This window comes from Lycorma delicatula, chromosome 2 (assembly GCF_047948215.1).
Source record: "Lycorma delicatula isolate Av1 chromosome 2, ASM4794821v1, whole genome shotgun sequence".
In the NCBI taxonomy this organism is placed as follows: domain Eukaryota; kingdom Metazoa; phylum Arthropoda; class Insecta; order Hemiptera; family Fulgoridae; genus Lycorma; species Lycorma delicatula.
The window spans coordinates 109,426,280-109,452,197 of record NC_134456.1 but is presented as its reverse complement, the minus strand read 5'-3'; the positions used below and the strand labels follow the sequence as shown (position 1 = coordinate 109,452,197).

At 28.6% G+C, this 25,918-nt stretch overlaps 1 protein-coding gene across 6 annotated transcripts in view; it reads right to left on the bottom strand.

Annotated features, from left to right (window-relative positions):
- Acn (apoptotic chromatin condensation inducer acinus) overlaps positions 1–22,626 on the bottom strand; it is a 97,708-nt gene extending 75,082 nt beyond the window's left edge. For 4 of the 6 annotated variants that reach the window (XR_012755103.1, XM_075356003.1, XM_075356006.1 and 1 more), the window contains exons 1-2: positions 22,382–22,626; positions 12,646–13,058 (exon numbers count right to left, since the gene is read on the bottom strand). Coding sequence is in view for 5 of the 6 variants with exons in the window: in XM_075356003.1 (XP_075212118.1) it covers positions 12,646–13,053 (408 nt within the window). In the remaining variant the exon portion in view is untranslated. Of the gene's footprint in view, positions 1–12,645; positions 13,059–22,377 lie in introns of all 6 variants that reach the window. The other 2 variants (XM_075356005.1, XM_075356002.1) reach the window with 2 other exon arrangements.
- Positions 22,627–25,918: the final 3,292 nt, after the last annotated feature.

Sequence of the window (25,918 nt, the reverse complement as noted above, 5' to 3'; positions counted from 1 at the left end):
ATCCTTCCATAAATAATTTAAAAAAATTTAAGTTATTTATGGTCCGATCGTAAATGTATGCTTCCACTTTAAAGCCTGTAACAAGATCAAAAGCTCTTACATGCTCAAGAAAAGCAGATTCAAAATATGTTTTAGGGCTGTGTTATTTTTTACCAAAATTTAATTAATAGATTTATTTGTTGTTTACAAATTACATTGTTAAAAAATTCATTAAAAATCGGTGACACTCTTAATTTCTTCATAAAGTTGATTTTGAAAGTACAGCACTAAGCCATATATAATTGCATATGAAATTTTAATGTTTTTATTTAATTTTTTTGGCTATTTCAGAATCTGGGAATTAGTTTCATTATATCAATAGAATATCCACCAGCAGAGTAAGATAAATGAGTTGTATTCCATATGAAGGCATCAAATAATTTTATCTTTGTCACATCATTCTTAGATAAATTTTGTGTCATGTCAGATATTTTTTTTAATGTTACTGTTATTTATAATTGATGTATTATTACTTTTTATATATATTTTTGAAACATTATTTTCATGTTTTGATAATCACTGTCGATGTACAATTTACTTCTATTTATTTATTGGTTGACGAAATGACACAGAAGCTTTGAAGCTTGTATGTAGAATATGGAAATGGAATTTTGTAGCTTATAAAAAATGCCATGCCTAACTGGGATTTGAACCCGGGACCTCTGAATGATCAAAGGCCGAGAGACTCTACCTCTCCACTACGGAGATCGGCAGATTTTAATTGATCTTTAAATTTTGTAGAGCTCATTTCTGAGGTAGATGCAATTGATGTAAAAAACTAGTTTTCTGATGAGTTTTGTTTTGTGCTCAGAGTGCATCAATGAGTAATTGGACGATCAATTGGCTTCTCTTTATATGATTTTAATTTTAAATCTTTTATGCACCTCAAAGATAAGCCACAATTTCAAGTACATGTATGATGTGGGAAGTAATTCAGAATGTAGATGCAACAACAAATTAAAGCATACAATGAGAAATTACAATCACCAGTCGACTTGATGTATAATATGAAGTTTCAACATTCTTTAAGAGGCAGTATGATTGACATTACTTAATGAATTCAATAAAATTAAACATTCAATAGGCATATGAATAGTTTCTAACAACTGGTTCTATAAAACGACATTAGTAAATGTCTTAGATGCTAATATTCCATTGAAATAACCTAAAAATTAATAAATACAATTTCAACATGTAACTGTTAATCACATAAGTATGTTTTTTTACAAATTATTACATTAATTCATGTCATTTTTTACTATTTAAAAATAAATAAATTTACCAACTGTATCAAATTAAAATGAAAAATAAAATCGTGTATATATGCACTAAAAATATTCAAGCGAGTATAAATCTTTATACTGCTTATATTTTTTGTGAATAATGAAATCGATTGATAAATGTTATTTAATTGTTTATACTGAAATATGCACATTTGTGTACACTCTGCTGTTTTCAAGTAAATCACACCCAATTCAAATATGATATTTCAGTTACAAATAAATAAATCAATACTAATCTTTTTACCTTTTACTACATATGCTTAACTTTTTAATTGTTGATTAATAAATAATTGTTTAGAAATGAAAACATTTTTGCGATGCACAAGGCACGGAACCATTAACACAAATCTAGGAGTGCTCAATTTGCTATTTATACCTACTTCATTGGCACACTATTCTGATCAGATTTTTTATAATCTTTAAGCAAGTATTCACAAGAATTTATTCATAAATTATCATTGCTGCACATTTATGGTACAACTCAATGTCTAATTTACAAATAACAGATTTTTTTTACGGACAGTTATGAATTTTACTAATACATAATTCAATGAAACTATTTTCACAGCTGCTTCTAAAAATTAATAATTTTACTTTATTTACATGTTCTAATCAGATATATGTTAATTTTGATGTATGATTCGAGTTAGCAATATAATATAAACATATCATACATATATATTCAAAAAATGACAACCACCAAAACACACTTAAGCCAACAAAACACAACAGATAAACCTAAAAAAAACTAATTACTAATATTCGACTTTTGCAGAATCCCTCATCATCAGTCAGTACACAATTCTATAATTATACTAAACAAAAAATAAATAAATAAAAACTTAAAAATTTAGAAAACATAAACTCTAATAATCACAAAATTTGTAATAACACAACTCCATTGCCATTACTTGAATAATGTCAATTTAAAACGTCACCACACAAAAAAAATTACAAATTTACAAAAAGGAACAAAAAAGTAGTTATAAATTTTTTGGTTTGTTACCAGATATATTTCTAAGTTAATATCAACAGACAATATCGGGTAGCAGCTAATATGTGAGGTGGAGCACAGTATATGTACGCGCTAGTACAAGCGTCACTTCCGATGTACAGTTCTCCCACCATAGCATCGCTGTGGCCCCACCACTCTCAGACTCTAAAAGAGTGTGCACGAGAGTGAAATTTTTAATTCATCGTCAACCACCACCTGGAGTGGACCAAGAAGAAAAAGCACAAGACCCTCGCCGCCTTAACGTGGGACCTCCCTGCGGATGCCAACATCCCCACCAGAGCAGCAGGCCTGGTCGGCCTGCAGGGAGCTGCTGGACGTGGACACTACCTTCCTGCTCCAGCTTGCCGGGCTTCAATTGCCCTGGCCAGCAGACTCAGCAGCAGTAGCCGGCCCAGTGTGGGATCGCTCAGGGAGAACCACCTCAGCCACACCAATGAAAAATGACTGACTCCAACCTGATACTACGGGGCTCTGGGGGCTATTACTGCCACACTGCAGTGGGGACCCAACTGCCGCTGAGGGCAGATTTCAATGAACAAGCCGCAACTCCCAAACTTCATCGGAGACCAACTTCCAAACCCAACAGCTGTTCTCAGAGCTAACGCAAAAAAACAGCTTTTTTCAGGGCTACCACAAGGTTATAAATTACGTACCATCGAAGCCAATTGACAACAACAACAGCTCTTCTCAGGACTACTATAAGGTTATTAAGTATCACGTGCTGTCGAAGCCATTCCGCAACAGGTTGTTAAAGAGCGTTTATGTTTATGTCTAAATTTTTAAGTATTTATTTATCTTTTGTATTTGTTTGATGCAATTATAAAATTGTGTACAGACTGATGATGCAGGATCCTATGAGTCAATTACTGGTATTAGTTTTTTTTTAGATTTTTCTGTTACTGTGTTTTGGTGAGTTTTTTTAAATTTAATTAGCACAATGTTGATGAATTATTTGAATTTTCAAAAAAATTATACATACATACATGTACACACTTCTGTAGAATACATCTAGATAAATTTCCTGTAAAATGTTTTTTACACTTGAATTCACTACAAGTTTAAAATTTTCTATTTTAATTTTTTTGCAGTACAAAGCTGTTACACTGCATTACATGCCATGTTAAAAAAACATTATAAAAATTTTGCGAAAACAAATCACTTATTTGTAACACAATATTACATATATGTACCAGAAAAGCCGTTTACTCAGGTAATGCATTTCTACCAATTTAAAAATTGATTTGTTCATATAGTAAAAGCAATCACAATATACATGAGTAGAATAATTTGATACATAATTTATCATTTTCTTTATTAGAAAACAATAAAATGCTGAAAAACAATGGTCCTCCAAAATTATATTCTACATTTATTGTGAACAGAAGCTTAAAAACATCCATGTGAGTCAACATGATTTTTATTGTATCGTGCTAACTAGAAAACTACATTTTAAACAATCTGGTACTTAACCTCAAACTTCTGTCAAAAAATCATTACTATTTAAATTATTATAAAATGTTAATAAACTCCTTATGCCCAATTTAATGCTTTTTATTTATATGAAACATGGCAACACCACATAACTTCAGCTATTCTTATGATAACATCACCTATTATAACATATAAAAAAATTCAGGTAATTATTCTGAAATAAAAGTACGTACACCCACTTACTTCTTACTTGCTAATTAAATTGTTTTTTTGTACAGATGTCATTCGTTTAACTTACAGGCACCAGTTTACTAAGAAAATTTGAAGTAAAATCTTTTATCAATGAAATGTTAAATTATTTATCAGCAAATGATCTCTCTCAGACTTTAACCGCACATAGAATAAATACAGTGTTGATAAATTTCCACAAGACATAGTTTTCAGCCAAAACTATACCCTCTTTATTAACTTCACTTTTTTCTGCCAACACTGGCAATATAATTTCTTGGATCTACTACGGGTAATTCAAGTTATTTCTTTTTGTTGTATCAAAGACTTAATAGACTCTTATCAATAGAAAAGCTTTAATAAAGAAAAGATAATGTAGGAAGACTACCAAGCACTTACGTAGTTTCCTAAAATGTATGTAGTTTTCTACATTCTGTTGGTTTCACTCATTTATAAAATAGTAGAAGTACAGTTATTAATTATGTAACATGGACAATAAAATATATGAAAGATTAATATATATAAAAAATAAATCTTAGGTTCCAGACAAGAGACAGTAAAATGAAAATCTTTAAATGCAGCTTGACGCAGTTTCACAGGCTTTGAATCTTTCAGAAACAAACACCATACAAAATAAATAGGATCTAAAAAAATAGTAAAAATAACACAACATATTTACATTCAGTAAATATGATTAATGATGTTAAATAATTAATTATTTAATTATGGGGCTCAAGTTTCATTTCAGACACTTAAATACATATAATTAGTATCTACAATTAATAAAGATGATTTCACTTAATACTGTTTGATTGCAATACTGGTACCACAGGCAAAAATACTGTATAACTCTATCTCTCAAAATCAAATCTATTATAAATTAAATAATGCCAGAAGAAAAATAAGTGACTTTTTGATAATTATAATATCTGAATATTTCATTATTATTAATTACTATATGAAAAATTAACATATTATTATTATTACTGTCAACCTCCAAGATGGAGGGGTAACATTTCCATCTTTTTTCTAGAAGTCCTGGGTTTGAATCACAGTTAGCCATAGCATTTGAATAGGTGGCATCAGTAAGGGCATCTGGCTGTGAAAATCCACCCAGTCTCAGAAAAAAAATGTGAAAAAAGTTATTGTCATCAATATTGCTAACACATAAAAGATTGTATGATAACAAAACAAATCTGTTGTACAATCAAACTTTCTTTCCCAAAACTCCTAATAGCTACCAAATTCTTGATATAAAAAACAAAGACCAATAATAAACCAATAAAACTGTAGAAAATAAAAACCCCTTTAGAAATGAAAATTTCTAAGTAAATACATTCAAAATATGAAAAATACTAATAAATGATACAGAATATAAACTTTACTTATACCCAATAAAAGAAGAATAAATAATACTGTACCAATATTATAGATACAAACTAGAAAAAATATTATTTCATTCCACAAAAAATGAATACATACCAAATAAAATATGGAATTCTCATCTAGTTTATAAAAGAGCAATTACAGAACTTATAATCAACAACATGCATGAATCAATAATATGAATACACTTGCAATGTGTGGTTCACTCACCTTTTCAACATGTTTTAAGTAACTGACTACAGTTTTAAACAAAAAAAAAAAATTTACATAAAATGATTCAAATAATAGAAATGAAGTAAACTGAAATAAAAAAAGTGCTGTACATACATATACGATACACACATATATATATATATATATATATTCTGAAACTTACAGATAAAATTTATTTTCTGGAATTTACTTTAAAATATTTTAATCTTTCTTGATTAGTTTATAAAAAATACAATGATTGGTTAATATTTTATTTTATTAAAATAAAAAAAATGGTTTTCTCAGTAAAAGCACATCTTACTCATTTCAGTGCTTATAGCCAAAAACAGAATCAACTACTGATGTATCGCTTCATTTGCAGGGCTGATGCAAACACTTTAGCTGCATAGCATACACTTTTCTCATTAACTTAATTTTGTAAATGTACTCGAAGTGTTTATAATACATAAATAAAAAATAAAAATAAAAAAGCTACTTACTGATTTCAAAATCTCAGTTTAACTTAATGTAATACAATATCAAACAATCTTTTGTTACAAATAACTTCAATAGTTAAAGATAAATTCATCGTTAAATATTATTTCTTAACTTTTAAAAGATCTTATAAAATTTTTAGCAAAACAACTGCTCCATGAATATGCACTTATTGCACCACCGGCAGTGCCAGCTCTGCTCAGTTGGTTTTTAAGTAGGTTTATTCATTTTTCAATACTATCCTCTAAGTCAGAGCAATATATTTTGTCTCATTATGAACTGTAAATTTCGTTTTAATGCTATCAACATAACCCTAACTGTATTTGAGTAGTAAGGTTGAATATTAATTGTACTTTTATAAAATTTATAACTTTCACAATTTAAATTAAGCTGCAAGTTTCATACTTTTTACAGAATTGTGTAAAAATATTAGATGCACAACTACGAAAACAAAATGGTGTATGATAGTAAAAGGCTGGATGCAAATAAAACCACTTTCATATATGAATAATGTTTTTGTTTGCAGTATTGAGTAAAAACTGGTTCTCATTAATCATTATGGTGGCATCTTCCCATTAAATCAAACTGGAAAGATTTCTTATTCTCCTACAATTATCAAAATGAAATTTCATTTCACCACAGGAAAACTTGTATGCTGGGATTTACAGCAATATTTACAAATTGCATTCATCAAGGAGAGTTTGCCTTACTGCGAAAGAAATATTATAGGAAGTTATTCATAACCGGTCATCATAAGATTACAATTCTGAATCATTTGTAAATTTTATTATAACCTATATATTAAAAGCTTTTCTAAAGCTGTGTTTTAGGCAGAAATACAAACCAGTTTGTTTATTTGATAACCATTTTATTAAACAAAATTCACAAACATATCCGTTTATTTATAAGTACAGTTTTAATTTAATAAAGAAAAGCAGTTGTAGCCCTACTAATCAACACTGACTTTTATTCTCTAATAATTTTGTCACAACTAACTGAATTCAAACATTTACCATGCAGCATTATTTCATCAACCTCTACCCATGCCATGCATTTCAATTTAAATAAAAAAATAAACCTAATCTCAGAAACGACAAACACACAAGTAGTATAGTACATATAAAATGTAATAAGTATATATAAACCATGAGTAGCATTAATCAAAAAATAAGTAGTAAAACCATTACATCCTGAAACAGTAATTGGTTGTTAAGAAAGAAGACTGCTTTTTTAAACATTTATGTGCGAACATTTAAAATTTCTACTTAACTTAACCAAACATTCAATTAATTTAATTACTTATCCAATATCAGTTAAATAATTTTTATTAAATTGTTTCAATTATAAAGAATACATATATATCACAAATGGACCACAATAGGGAATGATTTATGAGAGTTAGCAAAATATTAACTAAGTAGTATTTACAATTACTATGTAATTTACAAAATGATACGGAGAAGATATCCAGATACATAAAAGCAACTTAAAAAAGAATAATAAATCACAACATAAAAGAAATAAAAATGTTAGATAATACAGTGTCTTGCGAAGAAACAAAACATTTCAAGACACATTTTAAAAGTGAAAAGGAATAAAGTTTAAATAAACACGGATCAGAAATTCTTTGTTTTCCAGTTATGGCTGGCAAAAGTTTCTGATCTCTGCTCAAAGGGTAAAATGAAGTCATACTCAAATTTTTGGAACTTAATTAATTGATGATTTCTAATGATTTTGGTCTGGAAAAAATTATATAAATGGGCCCATAATGGTATTTTATGTAAATCTTTTTAGAGATTACTGTACAAAAACAACTGATAACTTAAAACAAAAAAAAATCTCTAATGTTGGTAAATATTTCAAAACAAAATCAATTATTAAAAATAAATAACTAAAAACGTATTATAAATTACTGCAATATTTGTTCAAAATCACCTCCTGCATGACTACATAATACTCCGCTAGATTTAGAATTCCATGGATAGCTCTTCTTAATCAGAATTGTTTTAATTTCAAATGTGTTGAAAATTCTTTCACTAATTTTTTTCTGGTTTCTTTTTATTTATATACTAATGATTAAATATAATCAACTGACTTTGGGTCAAGTGTCCTGGTACGCCAAGTTTGGTCTACCTTGCCCAATCCAGTGGTTTGTAAATCTTATATTCAAATAATACCTACCTCCTTGACAAATGAGGAGGATGTTATATTAAAAATTTTTTATCTTTTTAGCAATGGAAAATCTAGAAAAGGTGGTAAATTATTTTCTAAAAAATTTAAGGACACATTTCCCACATAGCATTCTTAAAAAATAAGTGGTTCAATCATATGATCAATAATATCACATCAAATATTATCATAAAACCTATGTCGGTAATTATTTTCTACTGTTTCATATGGATTTTCAAAACTTCAATGATGATCATTAACTCCATCTCTGCCTAAGTAAATTGATATAACTTATAAGTTCTACTTATTAGAACTGAGTAAATAAATAAATAAATATTTATTAGTAAATAAATGGTATTTATTTACTTAACAGTTATCTTGAAGTGAGCGATAAAAATGCAGTGGAGTCACAGGTATACACAATTTTTCAGTCTGTTTTGTTTTAATAAATGTCAATTTTCTCAAATTTGTTTTCATGTTATGTTGAAGTTACTTATACTGATGCTAGTACCTGTAATTGCTACCTAGATACCCATTCTACCAAGCTACTATAAATCATGATATATCTTCTTGCCTTGGATGTGCTATGAATACAGTAAATGTAGAAGTTTGACTGCAGTGACAGGAGATTTTTTTTTTAGTATCATAACTACTAGTGTATAATTTAAAAAAAAAAATTATCATCTTTTTTATGTCTTTCTATGATTTATTGATGACATAAATGTGGGAGCAAAAATCTAATCACAATATTTTCAATTAACTGTGTCGTATTTACTTTTATAAACAATATAATCATTGTCTACAAGCTATTTTGATTACAAAACTAAAATCTTTCATTATTCTGCATAATGGTATCATTGTATTTATTTGAGTGTTTACTCATGCATAACAGATGTGCAGCTCTTTACACATATTTACAAGATTTCTGGCATCTTGTGAACATTAAAATCTTTTTATCAAGAGATTCTTCTGTACCACTAAAAAAAATCCAGTCTCACTGATTTATTCTAAACAAGCTGAACTATCTGTTTTTCCTTCAAGTTATCACATTTTTTTTTATTAAATAATGGAAATCTTCAATCAATATTTCAAAGAAAATATTTTCTACAAAAATTACTTCAGTTTTTTTCATTTTCTGTACTAAAATTATTTTTAAATTGGCTTATAACTACAATTTTTTACTACACTTCATCCACGGCAAATAAAGTGGAAGTTCTTTGTCAAAATGCATCCTGAGCAATAAAATTTAAAATATTAAATTTTTTCCAGTTAAATTTTATTTTGTAGTAAATACTTTGCTACTAAAACCCAAAAGTCAATTTTTTGTCAAGAGGATGCCACGAGTGCTGAATACCATAATTTAAAAAATGTTAAACAGCAAAAGAAAATTAATTTAGCGTCACCAACCTATGGAAAAAATACAGACTACCAAAAATGTAACTTCACTAGATTGAAACAGGCTTTAGACGTAAGGTACATAATTCTCCAAATACACAAACATAGCCAACCAACAAAACTAACTTTTTTTTTTTTTATTTAAATAATTTTTCTGAATTTGATGATGAAAAATAACAAACTTCCAGAAAACATACATATCATACATATAGATGCCATAACAGAAAAAATGAGACCCACATTATAATGTAATTTTTTTTTAAATACTTACTCTTATGCAGTTAGAAGTATGAACTAAAAAAACTCCGGTAAAACTAGACATTATAAATCATTTTAATAAACACTATAGAACTTTACACACACTCAAACATGTTTGAACACACTTCAAACCAATAAGGAATTAGAATTTTTTAAACACCATCTCCGTCCTTCACCTGACGGATCCTCATTTCAAATCCCTCTGATTTTTCATCCTATTATTATGAAATAAAGAGGCCCACAATTTTAACTGGATATCTGTCTAAAATTAAATAATCTAAGTTATTATACATCAATCTAATTGAATAAATAATTAGATAATCTAATTTCAAAAAAAAATCTGTATCATAGCTAAAAGTGTTTAAAGCAGAAATACATCTGTAGAGCAGAAAAGCAATTTTATAGCGAAAACAAATTATCACCTGAACTGACAACAATCATTTCCCTAAAACAACTGCTACAGTTCCAAAAAATATATACAGTTCAGGGTCCTAGGTGCGATGGTAAACTACAACCCTGACAAACTGATATTTTACAACACCTATAATACCTCAAAATAACATCTTCAAAACTGGAAATTAAGAAACAAGAACAGAACAATAACAGCCGAAGCACTGTTAAATAACCAGTTTCATAATTACAATATTAAAGAATAGTGGATGCAGTTTTACTGAATGCTTTTGGCATTAATAAATAATTAATTACCATAGTTGATATTACTTAAAACAAATCAACAGAGGTGAATGTAAAACAAAAATTAATTAACATGAAATGTTTGTTATTTGAAGGGAATATATTAATCCCAGGTTTCCCAATTAAGTCGGCCATCAGTGGCTTGTGATGTCACTGGGCAGGAAATGAAATCCCTGAGGCAATCCAGAGCAATCCCATCAACTATCAAAGCAACCAATAATGCACCAACTCTGGCATATATGTCCAGACACACTTATCACAAAGAACCTACGGTCAGTCTGCATCTACACAACCAATAATTGGAAAGAAGATTAAGGATAAAGAAAACAGGTGGGTAATCTACTCATAAAGTAGATTTGATAGTCTAAAATCTTGCTCAAGACCATTACATACTGGTTAACAAAGCTTCTATTAGTTACAGAGCGATGCTAGTATTTTTAAATTACATTTGTTTAGATAACATGAAAACTTTACCTAAATAATAATGGTAATAATAATAATAATGGTCACTTATAATGGTTTTTAAAATGTTTGTTGCTTATTTTTACATAACTCTGTACATAAATCACGAATAAATACCTATTAACATTTTTACAAAATTCATAGTTTTCCCAAGAAAGTAAAATCGTAACGCATGGTATGTTATGCTAGTACCTGTAATTGCTATCTGGATACCCATTGTACCATGCTACACAGTATACATCATTGCCTTTCCCCTCACTACCAAGGACATGATTTATCACTTATACAGTACAGTTCACTGCTTTGAGACCAAAAGAGATACTAGTGTTTTACCTTGAAACTAATAATGCAAAAAAAAAAACTCTAAGTTTGTGTGCTTGTGAATATGGAATGGAAACATATGAAAAATCCCATGCAGTGCCGACCATGGAGATCCATCAATTTTGAATTTACAATTTAAAATTGCTTCACTGAATTCGCAAGTTTAATAATAAAACAAAGAATACAAAATTGTAACTAAACTTTCTGAAATGTTTCATTACATGTAAATCATATTACATATGTTAACTTGTCAAAATGAGTGCTTGATTGATTGATGAGAATGTAACCAGACTTCTGGCATTAACAAAAGAGTGTAAATTTAGTAAATATGAAGGTATTGATGAATTCAGTAGAGAAAATAATGAATTAGAAAATTTACTAGTTCTTATTACTCCTGATGTAGTTCTGCTGTTGGGATGATTTGATGATATTTAGTTAATAATTGTGAAAGTTTAAGGTCAGTAGATGAGAATAACTTATTGAAAATAATGTACAAAAGATAATGTATTGAAAATACAAAAAAGAAGTACAGAGAATAATGTAGAAAAAAAGTAAGATTTCTACTTGTCTTGTGGTTAAAAATTAAAATAAGATATTCCCTGCTAAAGATACTGTGAGCAACACAACATTTTCTGAAAAAAAAAGATGGTAATTAATGTTTTTCTTCACACTATCTGTTTCATTCATGCTTATGGCTATAATAGAAGTGAAGTAATACATGGTACAAATGCCAATCGTTTTTTCTAAAATATATTATGTTCAATAGGGTCTATAGAAAAATGTCACACTACATAGGATACCGTACTTAATCATCTATTAAGGAGCAGGCTTTTTTATTAAGTATACCTCATTAATAAACTGTAGAATTCTGTGCCTGCTACAATCTGTAAAAGTTAACTGAAGCAGGTACTTCTGTTCAAAAAACAATATAGGTCAACTTCATTCCTTCACAGACATTGTTGATGGCAATTATAGTAGCAATCAAGGTATTAAAAATTAGAGAAAAAACCCGACAGAAAAAGGGAAAACCAATTAAAAAAATAAACAGACTTAAACTTTAACAAGCAAACTACAAGAAACTTTTATTCCATTTCACTATATATTTACAGTAAAATATATATTGATCCAGAACTACAGAATTAAAAACAAATCTACAGCAATACTAAATGATTCTTACACATTCGACAAAACCTAAAAGTCAACTACAACTCAAAAAAAAAGTAAGGAAGCCATGAACCAAATGAAATACACATAATGATATTTTACAATTCAATTTACCTTCTCATCCCCTTCCCAAAAGCTTTTATCTTCTTTCCATTCATTATCACCACCACCTTCATCCTTTTTAACCAGTTTATCAATTTCTGCCTCACTTCCTGAATGCCTTTTACTGCTATGTCTACTACTTCCAGCCTCCTGCTCAACATTTTTCTCAATAACCTCTTTGTTAACTTTCTCAGTTACCAATTCTGGTGTATAACTACGAACCTTTTCATTTCCTTTTGCTGAACTATCTTTAACTGCTGCATCTTTTGATTTTGTATGGACTTTCTCCCGCTCCGGAGATGAAGATGATGATGAAGACTTTCTTCTACGTTTTGAGTGCCTATTTGACCTGCGAGATGGCTTTTCTGGAGATTTCTCTGGTGTCCCTTTGGAATCATGCCGTTTATTCTTTCTCTTCATGTTATCTAAAAACATGTACAAACCATCATATAAAATAAATGATTTTAATATGTTTACTTTTCAAAAGACAAAATTTATTATTATAGCATATACTCTTTCTTAGCATTTTATTTTCATTCAGGAAAACAAATTACTACAAATTCTACCTTAATTATTATTCACAAGAAATAAAGTTAACCGCATCTTGGTATTCTAAAATGATAATGGGAATATTATTTTACTTATTCTAAATTGATATAGGAATAGCTAATAAGTAAAACGGCTACATATAAATAACTATTTTTTCTAATCCAATATCATAAAAAATAAATAAAATCATATCCAATTGTAAATTTGAATCACAAGAGTTTCCAACAATAGATTAAAGAAAAAATTTAATAGCTTTTAACTACACCTAAATAATCATATATAAAAATGATCACCAAGAGAGTCTAGCTTCAGTAAATATCACACATATGTGAAGTATGCAATTGTGAAGCGTGCTGTGCTTTCAAGAAAACTGTACAAATAAATTTGAATATTTTAATACCTTTTTCAAGGAAACAAATCATCTGATTAAATGCATTCAAATTCATCAAACCATTTTAATAGTTACATAACAAATACAAGGAAAAATAAACTAACAAATATATACCCTTACCAGTAAGTCTTTAGAGATAAAAAGTGAAATTCCTACCTTCTTGTCAAATCCAAAATAGTTTTAATATAAGATTACTCCTACGTACTATTTAAAAATATATTATAGATTACGGAAATAGTTTATAAAATTGCTAGGATGACACAAGTAATAGATTTTTATTTCTTCATTATTTAACACATAAAAAAGAGAAAGAATACAATGAATAAATGAAGACAGAATCTTCTTAAACTGTTTCCCAATTCTTGACCATTTGTGAGCCTCCTACCACTTTTCTTTTATTTCAGCTATAAACAGATGAAGCACATTATTGCAATAATTTTTGTTACACATTGTTGGTGTGGATCACAAAGCACACAAATGTCATTTAGCGTAATGAAAACTGCATAATCAACACGTTACAAAATTATGCATGCTTAAACAAACATTTCTTTAAAACAATAAATCTGATTACACAATTTTTTTTTTGTAAAAAAAATTTGGCCAATTGTGAAAAGCATACCTTGATTTGTTTTTTTGGTAATTCATATTTTTAACAACTTCATAATTTAAATAAACTGTGCTTACTGGACAAGTTTCTTAAAAAGTAACATTTCTTTGGTATGACTTTTACACATGCCTCTATACTAAGCAATTTATAACAATTTCAAATACCGTTTCTTCACTGGCAAGTTCAAAATTCACAATTCACCTTTGCTGTAAAAAAAGCAAACATTTGTTTTTATCCTATTAGAGAAAATTTGCAATGTTCTTTGCCAGAAACCACTGGATAATACTCCACTGGGGCCCCTAATTATTATCCTCCCAGTTCTTGGATTATTAAAAACCAAGTTAATTACCCAGTGTTCTTCAAGTACTAGATCTATTGCCTGAAAAGAAACCCAAAGTCAAACTTACAAAAATTGTTTCAAATTTTATTTATTAATCTTGTCCCCAGAAATGTTCACTGAAAACTGTTAAAATGTTCAAAGAGTACCCATTTGATATTTAAAATGTTTCTTTGAGTGCTTTTTATTGTTCTATTTGCATTAATTTTTATCACTCGAAGATTTTCTCTAAAAGCCATGCTCAGCTACAAAACAAAATGAAGGTTCTATACTAGCAGGCATTATAGATGCCACTATAAATTGCAAGTAGAAATCATTAGGTTTTATATTTTTTGTTAATATCTTTTTTTGATGCCAGAAGTGGCATCAAAATTACTTCATGTATTATATTGTACCATAAGAAATATTTAGTATCTTACTCAATTAGGTTTCCCAAAAAGTAATTTAAGTTTGATGTAATGCTGAATCTCTTCAAGTAAGATATAGCATTAAAGATTTTATTTTATTTTATGAGATGTGGAATAGCACCATTAAATTTGAAATCCTCGTTGACTGTCCAGTTCAACTTTCAATGAATCATTTCATCATTCTGATTTGTATTTTGTTAGAACAATGTAATCAGTAAATGACTTCAGTTTAAATACAAATTTATTTTCTAATAATGTTAAAATATTCAAAACACTATATGCCATGAATCACTTGAATATACACAGTGATTCATGAAACGGGAAATTTTGAAAGTTGTGTTGGTGGCCGTGGCCGATTGGTACCACTTGATAAGCGGCACCAGCCTCTCTAACCTAACCTGCCATTTAGTTGTCATGGATCTTTGGAGTGGTGCGCAACGTGCATTTGTTATCAAAGCGTTTTACAAAAACAATGACAGTGTGGAGGGAGCGCGTAGAGAATTTCGCCGTCATTTTAACCTGGGACGAGACGACTGTGTTCCATCAGCACATGCAATTAAAACGTGGATATCTAATTTTGAGGAAACTGGTTCGGAAATGAAAAGAAACCTCCAGGCCATGAGCGAACTGTCCGTACACCACAGAATGTTCAAGAGCTTTACAAGATGCTGTCACACAAAGTCCACATCCGTCGTCTCTCAGCATATTTACAATTGCATAGTTCAAGTGTTCGAAGAATGTTAGTGAAGGACTTGCAATTCCATCCATACAAGCTGCAGATCGTCCAGAAACTGAAACCGAACGATGCAGTTGTGCGAGCACAATTCTGTAATGTAATGCTTCAAAAGATAAATGATAACGAAGAGATTGTTCACGAACTGTGGATGTCAGACGAAGCGCATTTCCACCTCAGTGAATTTGTTAACAAGCAAAATTTCAGATACTGGGCACAAGAAAATCCTACGCAGCTGCACCAGCGTCCGTTGTACAGCCAGAAAGTGACCGTGTGGTGTGCTTACGGTGTTATAGGCCCTTATTTTTTTGAGGATGACAACGGTCTTGCGATTACAGTGACGTCTGCTCGTTATGTAGCCATGCTTGAAACCTTTGTTGTAGAACAACAAAAGAGATTTCCACCAATTCTTAACACAGCCTGGTTTCAACAAGACGGAGCAACATCACATACTGCACGAATATCGATGGCAGCTGTACACAGATTGTTTGGACATGTCATTTCACGAAATGGTGACATTAGATGGCCTCCCAGATCGCCTGATCTCTCAGCATGCGATTACTTTTTGTGGGGTCACCTTAAAGCAAAGTGTTCCACAGTTGACCTGCTACACCGGAAGAACTGAAGGCAAAGATCCGAAAAGCAATTGCGGAAATTCCAATTGAGATGTTACGTCAAACCATGAACAATTTAACGAAGAGACTTTGTGAGTGTTTATGTAGAAGAGGAGGTCACCTGCAAGATGTCATCTTTAAAAAATAAACTAAAATGTATGTATCCTAAAATGGCAGCATTTGTACAATTACATGAAATAAAATTCTTTTTCTAAAAAAAATTTTTCATTAACATTATTTAATTTTTTTAATTTCCCGTTTCTTTGAATCACTATGTATTTAGCTGATATTATTTCATTTTCTCTAATGAACATTTTGTAATATTATGTATTTGTATTTTATTTCTTCTACTGTAACCATTTTCATTTGTTACTGTATCTTTATTTAATTTTATTAACTGCATTACGTTTATAAATTTTATATAATCTTCTGTTGTACTGATAAATAATTATTAATTTTATAGTTTCAAATAAACATAATTAATGTAAATTTAATATTTATAAATCAAGGAAATAGTAGACGACATTGCTAATATTGCAATCATGCAAATTTGTTGTATAGCTAAAATTCATTTTGAAATTTTCATTAAAAAGGTTATTTCAATCTTACATCATTTTGTAAAAAGAGAGCTTCCTCTGTTTTGAATAAAATGCCAGTAACAATAATAAAGAGATCTTTTATCTAAAGACATTTTTTATTAACTTTCAGACAGAACTTTAAATTATATAATACAGTAATAGACTCTCTTTTATTACACAGCATTATCCCTATGCCCAACTGTATACACTAAATAGTCAGCACAGATTCAAAAAAACTACATGTCAAACCAACAAAAAAATGAAATTATAAAATTGGTTTATGAACAGTTAATCTGATTTTGATCAAAGAAATGCTAAAATAAAATTTAATTTTTTTTAACTGTTCACCCACTAATAATTTGGATAAATTAAGATCAAAAGCCATCCTCCAAGATTTATAAAATCAGTAATAAATTAATTACTGAGATTGTTCAGATGTTCCTGATGTTTAAACAAACATTGGTTTGCATACATTACACACTCAAATATTCTCAGAAAAATTTATTTTTACAATATTGTGCTGCCACTAAATTCATTATTTTTAATATTTATAAAATGAATTTTACGAATATTTATAATTAGACAATGCCACTTTTCTCACAAAAATTTACATAATTATCAACCCAACAGAATGCATTTAATTGATTTACAATCCAACCTGGAATAATATTTTCCAAAATAGCCTGTTTTGAAATATAAAAAAATAAACAAAATTTATTATTTTATAATAATATTATAAATAAAATAATATTTTAATTATAATTTTAGTCAACAAAATGAAACTAGGTTGTAAAAATCAACGTTCAGTAAGTTACAACAGAAAAATCAGTATAAAGATATCAGTAATTCAATTCTTTTAATATAAAGCAGGCTTATTGTAAAATATTTAAGTTACAATAATTTTTGTAAAAACAAATTCTGACAACATTTAGGATTTTTTTGAAGGGGGATACAAGAAATTACATGATTTTTTTTCTGATGTTTTTATCAGAAAAAAATAATGCTTTTCCAGCATCTTCCAGAGGTTTTAGTTTAAATCTTTCAAAAAATTCCTTGGTAGAAACACATCTTAAATATACTAAAATATAGCAGTAATATTTTGAGCTGAAGAACAAAAATATTTTACAACTTGTAAGTAGTATGCAGTAATATTAAATATATTTTTTTAATATTAAAATGTTATTTTTGGAAAATCATGTGTTATTAGGGCTTTTTGAACAGTGTGACTGAATCTTATTTTTTTCTCTTGATGTTTAATTTTCTGCATTAATAAATACGTGTTGGTAAAAGCAGGATATTGTATTCAAATTTCTGTTGTGTTCTAACTGTAATGTGTGGTTACGCAATCTAAACCCATGTAATATTCTGGGACATTTTCTGTTAGTCTATCCAATGTATTGGAAAGTGAAGTTCAGAAACTGTAGAGAATTGTTTTGTTTGTTGATTAAAATGTTTGTTTTAGTACTAGATTTACTGAATTCTGTATTTTTATTTTTGTTCATTTTCTGTTGATTTGCAACTGTTGTATATTTTAGTAAATTATATATGCAAACGTGTAGTATTCAGAAGATATAATTACCGCTGTAATACTTTATATAGTGTTACCTCTCAAATTTAAAGTATAAAAGTTAGCCAAAATGAGATATTTTGCAGTTATGTAATCAAAAATTTAAACACTTTTATTTAAAATGAAAAAATATTTGACTAAATATTTGTTAATCTTGAAGAGAATTGTTATGAAACAACTCCACCATAATAAATACATCAAAAATTTAATTTTAACAAAAAAAATATCAAAATAATTTTAAAAAATATATCAAAAAATTTCTTCAAGCAATTAGGACTGAATTTTCAAAAATGTTTTCTAGTATAAACTTATTCTGGGAAAATCTTGGTGTAGCAGTTACATCAAAATTCACATCACAACAATCAAAATGTAATGAAGATATTTAAGGACGTTATTCAAAATATGTACCCCTCCTAATATTGGACTAGGTAAAATAAACAAGTAGATGACTGGTGTTTAGTTACAGGAATATCTTTTCTCAAAATTCAAAAAAAGTGCTACAAAAAAAATTGTTTAAAATTAATAATAATGCAACACAACGCATTCAAGATCAACTGAATTGTTGACTTATGTAGCTCTGGAGATGAAAATTAAAACTTTAAAAATATTTAATAGTAAAGCTAAAGGAAAAATTAAAGAGGTGCACCAAAAAGTATGAAAATATAAAATATTGCACCAACATGGTCATACATAGCAGATGAATTTCAGGTTAGTTCAAACATGGTTTGTGAATCTCACAGTTTCAAAAGCTAGTGTTCTACCTGAACTGGAAGTCAAGGACTTGGTAATGGAAATGCATTAAGTGATACAATTGTTCAAACAATTCTAAATTTTTATGATACATTTGTTCTTCAGGACAAAATAACATTTTTGCATATATTTAAGGTGTTGTATTTTATCACTGTGCTTAAATAACAAGATTAAAATTTAAGGACTAATATACTTGAAGTGAAGTTCATCATTGAAAATGTTTGTATTTCTATTTAATTCCCTTTTTAAATATATAAGTTACAAAGTTTGAAATGAAATATATCTATGGAAGGGGATAAAAAAACATTTTTTATCTGATAATACCTCACGAATAGTTCTTGAACTAGTGAAAAAAGATGTCATTGCTTCCTTATCACTACAAAAAGGAATTTTTTTTACAAAAATTTTACTGTAATTTAAACAATTTATATAAAATAAATTTTAAAAAGCTAAAACTCAATAAAAGTTATAGTTCAATAGCTAAAAAATATAAAGTTTTAAAACATTTTTTTGATCAAAATAAATTTTCAGGTTAAAGAAAGGTTACAATAAATTTTTAAAACAAATGCAATTCATAAAAAATTACAATTTTGAAAATGTAATACTTCAGACAGTGTTTCCTCTCAATTTAAAAATACTGGTTTAAAGAAAAAAATGATCTATAATAAATTTTGTATATTAAAAATTTATTAAAATTGCAATTCAACAGCTTAAGATGTTGATTACAAGTTAATTTTGAATCATCAAAATATCTTTAATCTTTACAGGTTATATAATAGATTTTCAAAATAAATACAACTCATAAAAATTAAAATTTTCCAATTTTGAATACTGAAGATAGGAAATTGGAAATAAATTTTGTCATTAGGGGTTTTTACCTTCTTCTGTGTACCTTGATGACAGAAACATGTAATAGTCATGCAACTACCATTTGCCAAAATTCTATAGTACAGTCCAAGTTATTTTATTTTTCAATAGATTTACAAAAAATTAAGATAACTATTTATTTTAAACTACTTAAGTCTTTTCAAGGAACTAATTTAGGTCCCAGCAGACATTGTACTTTGCCTAGATTACATTTCAGTTTTCTAAGTCTCCACTAGAGGACATTAGTCATTTAGTTAAGATTCACAGTTAATTAATGAAATGGACATTAATCACATTATCTCGTTTTATTACTTACATTTAATGTTAATTGAACGTTAGTGAGCAAATAGAGCTGAAGTTAGGTTAAGTTTGGTTAGTTTATGTTGATACTGAGACTGTACATGACTACACTTGATTTACACTCATACATATCATCCTCATTCATCCTCTTAAGTAATACCTGAACGGTAATTCCCAGAGGCTAACAGGAAAAAGAGAGAGCTTATGTTGATATCGTACGAACTTAAGTACACAGAAATAGGTTATCTAACAAGATTTCTAATGCTTGCTTCATCCGCTAACCTCATCTAATTAATGTTAACTATACAAATTATATATAATGTGTATATAAATAATACCATTCATATTATATATAATTTGTATATAAATAACATTAGTTACATTACTTACACTATGTTAGGTGGGATGTTTTACCAAGTAGGTGGGATGGTAAACCTTGGACCCCATGATGATGGTAGGGTAGACTGCATACTGAAGTAGCACCAAAAATATTTAAGTTAATTTCATGCACTAAACTTTGTACAATATCATCATAAACTAACTAAACTTAACCTAACCTCATCTAATATACAATAAGTACACAAATTGTAAACAACTTATTAATACTGCAAGTTATATTACTCGGTAAAATAAATGAATTACTAATTAAGCTTTAAACTACAGTAATAAAACTTTGTAATAATACTGTTAATCATTATTAGACGACTAATGCCATCTAGTGCAGACTTACAAAGCCGAGATCTAGACAATGTCTGCCGGCCATATAACACAATTTAACCCTATAATTTATTACAAGGCTTAACAATCTATGGCTACATTTAATATCTCTCTGTAAATTAATAATCATTAAAAGTATTTATTTCATTAAACGCCATAACAAAATTTCTTTATAAAATAAATTCCTTTTTTATCAGTATTAAGCTTAATAACAAGAAATTAATAAATCAATTACTTTATTATGAAGTACAGGAGAAATTTTGTAATGCAAAATCAAACAAACACTCAATATTGTAATGAATAGGTCTTTTTCTGTTAATTCACATGATGGAGGATCAGACAACTCAAATGTACAACAAAAAAAAAAACCACTGAATCCTTGAGACAAATATTTTTGCATTTGCAACTAAGAAATGTACTTTTAGTTTCTTCAAATACAATATGAAATCATGGTTTTCTCTATAACATTTGAGATGTCTGTACAAGCTTAAAACTGTTAAAGATGTTATGATGAAATCAATCTCTAAGTTTAAAATGAAAATAAATCCATTTCTATTTTTTTAATGTAATAAAATGGCACATCTGTTAAAATGAATCCTGTTAAGAACCAGAAATTGTATAAATTTAAGAATGTAATACTGTTCATATAAAAATCAAAATTAACAAGTGCTAGAAAAAATTTGTGATTAATTAAATCAATGTGTAACTGCAATCATAGGCCTGCAAAAAACAGATAAAAAACTTATTTCTCATTGACAAACTGGAAAAATATATAAGCTTTTTTTAGCATGCTAAAGAGTTCTGTATCACAGAATACTAATTCTTAAACACACTCGAAATTACATGAAAGTATTCTGTTTGAGCTATTAAAGTATATTCCTTAACTATACTATTTACTAATTTCATAATGCAACCCTGACGATCTTGATTTGTTATCTTAGATAACAGACATGACAATAAATTTATAACACATTAATAAAACGAAACGCGATTAAAGTTTTTATAAATAAAAAGGCATTACTAATATGTGAAAATTACATAAACCAGCACTTCCAAAAACGCGCATTTACAAAGCACCAATCGTTTTTAATTTACTTCTTATAAAAGTTACAAGCGTATTTATACGTTATAAATAAAAGCAATTAACCTATAAGAATCCTTACAACTCCTTATCCAAAATAACGTATAAATCATTGTACATATACATTAACCGTTCATGAACAATAGTCCAATCTAAACGCATTGTTAAATAAAGATCATTTCTTCCAAAAAAAAACCTGATTCAGTATAAAAAATAAATTAGTATAAGTACATAATTATTATTTACCAACATTTAAGGGTTAACTGCTACACTGGACTGCCGATGAAAACTTAATGGCTGTATCAAACTAGGCTGTCACAAGAAAATACGAATTTACAACAAACAACAAATGTATAAACTTTGAAATTAAACTAAACAAAAATGTTTTGTTTAATAACACGGATATGAGGAATTTTTACATAAATTACTCACAAATTTAACAAATAATGTTTTAAGTAAAAAACCCAACAACGCGTACCAGTTCCAAATAGTTAATTGATACCAACTATCACAAATAAAACTTCCTATTCTTAAACAATTTACAATTGTAATTAAAAAACGTTACTTGCTTATGAATAAAGGTTGAAAGAAATATCATAAATAAAAATATTAAGAAATAAATTACAGATAACAAATAAAACATTTTTCTGTTACATTATTAAAAAAATAATAAAATTTACAATAAATTCTAACATCATCTGTTTCTTAATATAGATAAATTAATGACAATTATAATTAATTTATTAATATGCATAATAAATTTTATTGTTGGCAATATCCTCATTTCGCACTGGATACATCATATTGATAGCACAGAATTACATTATCATCTAAAGCGTAATTTTTTAATTTGCAAGTCCTTTGTTGAATTATTTAACCTCTCTTTTCGTTATTGAAGATTTTTATGAATTTTTTAACAAATTTTATGTTGTATGAAAGTAAAAATATTTATAGCTATAAAAAGCATTAAATCATCTAAACTACCAGTTTATTTTTTATGATTCTTTTTACTAACGGTTACAGAAAATAAAATTTCAAATTTTTTTGGACACAATTTGTTTCCTTGGAGCAATGAATAGTTGTGTTGAAACTCTATAATGACTTGAAGGAGAAAAGCCCAACAACAATTAATTTCTCTATATTTGGTTATATTTTGGCTGGCACTGGGTGAATAAAAGTTTGTAGTTACTATTACTAAGCTGTTTTCAAGTAACTACTAAGTTATAAGCAAGTAAAAAATGCAACTACTAAACCTAGAACTTAAATCTAGTAAGTAACTGAGGCTTAGTAACTACTAATAGTTTTTGTCGAATAAAGGCTAGTGACTGTCGCATGAGCACAGTAATAATAACACCTTCTGATGAAGAACAGACTTAATTTTAAGTTAGTGCTAGCCATAGTGATGTTTGCCAGTTCATGAGAGAAAACATTTACATCCGAAGAAAAGCCGTAATATTAATAAGTAAGGAGCTATTAAGGTTTGAAAATGAATTTAAATTTTCTAGCAGATAATTTTTACCTGAACCTCAAGGAGTTGCTCTGATGTCCAGGAAAAAAATGTAATTTTTTTAAGGTTCCTTGGCAATCCAGGTTTTCAAAGTGGAATTGCGCAGGACATAGTTCTAATGGGTGAAAAATGATTAACTTTGTTACAGACAAGATTATTGCTAAAGCAAATACTGAATATAATTACCACAGACAAAGCAAGAAATAAATGAGGCAAAGTTGTGATACAGAGATGTTTTACTATGCTTACAGTAATAGGTGCATTAGATTGTACCCATATAGAAATACAGAAACAACAGGAATAGAACCGCAAAAAGTATACCAGCATTAATGTACAAGCTCTTTGTTATGCAGATGAAGTATTTACCAGTGTAAGTGCTGAGTGATCTGGGAGTATCCATGATGCCGGGATATGGTGGCAAAGCCCAGTTAGATCTGTAATCTCGCAATACAACTGTTCAGTGTGTTTACGAGGGGACTCAAAAGTACAGGATTTCATCCTGGCTAATAACACCATTCAAACTTCCTCACAATGCAGAACAGCAAAATTTTAATCATTTACATGACAAAGAAAGTCATCGTAACAAAATGGTTTGGCCAAATCAAGCAACGCTTTCCAGTACTGGTGAATTGCAAGCTAATATTAGTCAAGAAAGTATGAAAAGTTGTTGTTTATTGTACTTATTACATATTGTAGCAAAAAAATTGAATGATTTTGTAAATAACACAATAGCAGAAGAAGACAATGAAAATGGCGAATATAATGAATAGAATCAAGAAATGTCAGAGATTTACTAAATGAATAGTAACTTACTTTTTCCATCATTGTATTTTCTGTATTTTGTAAACTCGTATTTTTCAGTTTGTGTCCTTTACATTCCCTTAAAATTCCTTTAAAAATTTGATAAAGATATCAAAATAAATAACAAAAAATTTTTAAATAACATGCTAATAATAAACAATAACATTGAAGTAGGCACTTTTGTGTGTGAATGAACTTACAGTGAATGTACATGTAAGTACAATGTACTGAATGTACTTTATAGTGTATGTGCACCTGCATATGCGTTAAATTTTTTTTTTTAATTTTATTTATTTACTTTTTTGAGAAAGGAAAATGTTTTAGGATGTATTTTATTTTAATTAAAGAGGGCAAAAAACTAAAAAATCTCCCAACACTTCATTAGTTCAAGTTGACTGTTTGCAAAGAGTGGGAGTGGTTTTCATTTTTGACATCATAATTTCTCCCTTTCTATTTCATCTTATTCATCTCTATTTGTTGTAATAGAGCTAAACGTTACAATCAAGATAGAGATAATTCTTTAGTTTTATCATTATCATAATTTTGCAGCACTTTTCTGGCGTTATAATTTTCTTTGAGAGATTTGTTCTTTTGTCTTGGCTAAGTTGTTCTCTCTGAACATCGTCAATGTCTATCTCTGTTGTTACAAACCTTCCTTTGTTCCTATTGCTAAACCACCACAAACTTTGGAAAATACAGGATTCTCCTTTCCATTCATTATTTCAAGAAAATCTTTCTCCTACTGTATTAACCTGTTTATTTCCTGTTTCTTTGAAATAATTTTTTTTTTGCAATGGCTGTCTTCATGTTGTAGCTTAGACAAAATTAACCACTGACTGACATTAATTACTTTTCCTGAAGTTTGTGAATGCTCCTGAATTATAGTTTCCCATACCTTTTTATTTCCAGCCAGTACAGAACTCAATTTTGACTATCTAAAACAACTGAATTTTCAGGCAGCAATCTAACGAACAAATCTGTCAATTATTTTTTCTGATTCATCTTCATCGCTGCTTATCAAAATTTTTGATGGCTTACCAACATTTTATTATCTGATGAAAAATCACAAATGTAATAGAACAGACAGATACATCGTTACTCCAGACAAAACAAACGTGTAAAAACATGTTCATCTGCAAGGCTATGTGTGATACAACTTAATAACAACTACCATCTTAGTAACAACTAACATTAGTAATACTAAGAGTTTTCCGGCTGGTACTAAATTCGTTTAGCTACTATGCAGTTTTAATAAATGTTTATTCAACAGATTTTTTGCAAATACTAAAACCTTTTTTCCTCTGCTCTGCTTGGGATGGGTTTGCATTTAAACTTAGCTCAACCCAAGCACAGTGTCTCTAGACTCTAAAGAGACTCCCCGTCCACCGACTGTATGTCCGGTATGGTAGGTCGTTTCGCCGGTTCGGATCGTTTGAGTAATTTAAATTGTGCCTTGCCTCTAACAAACCAAAGACGGAT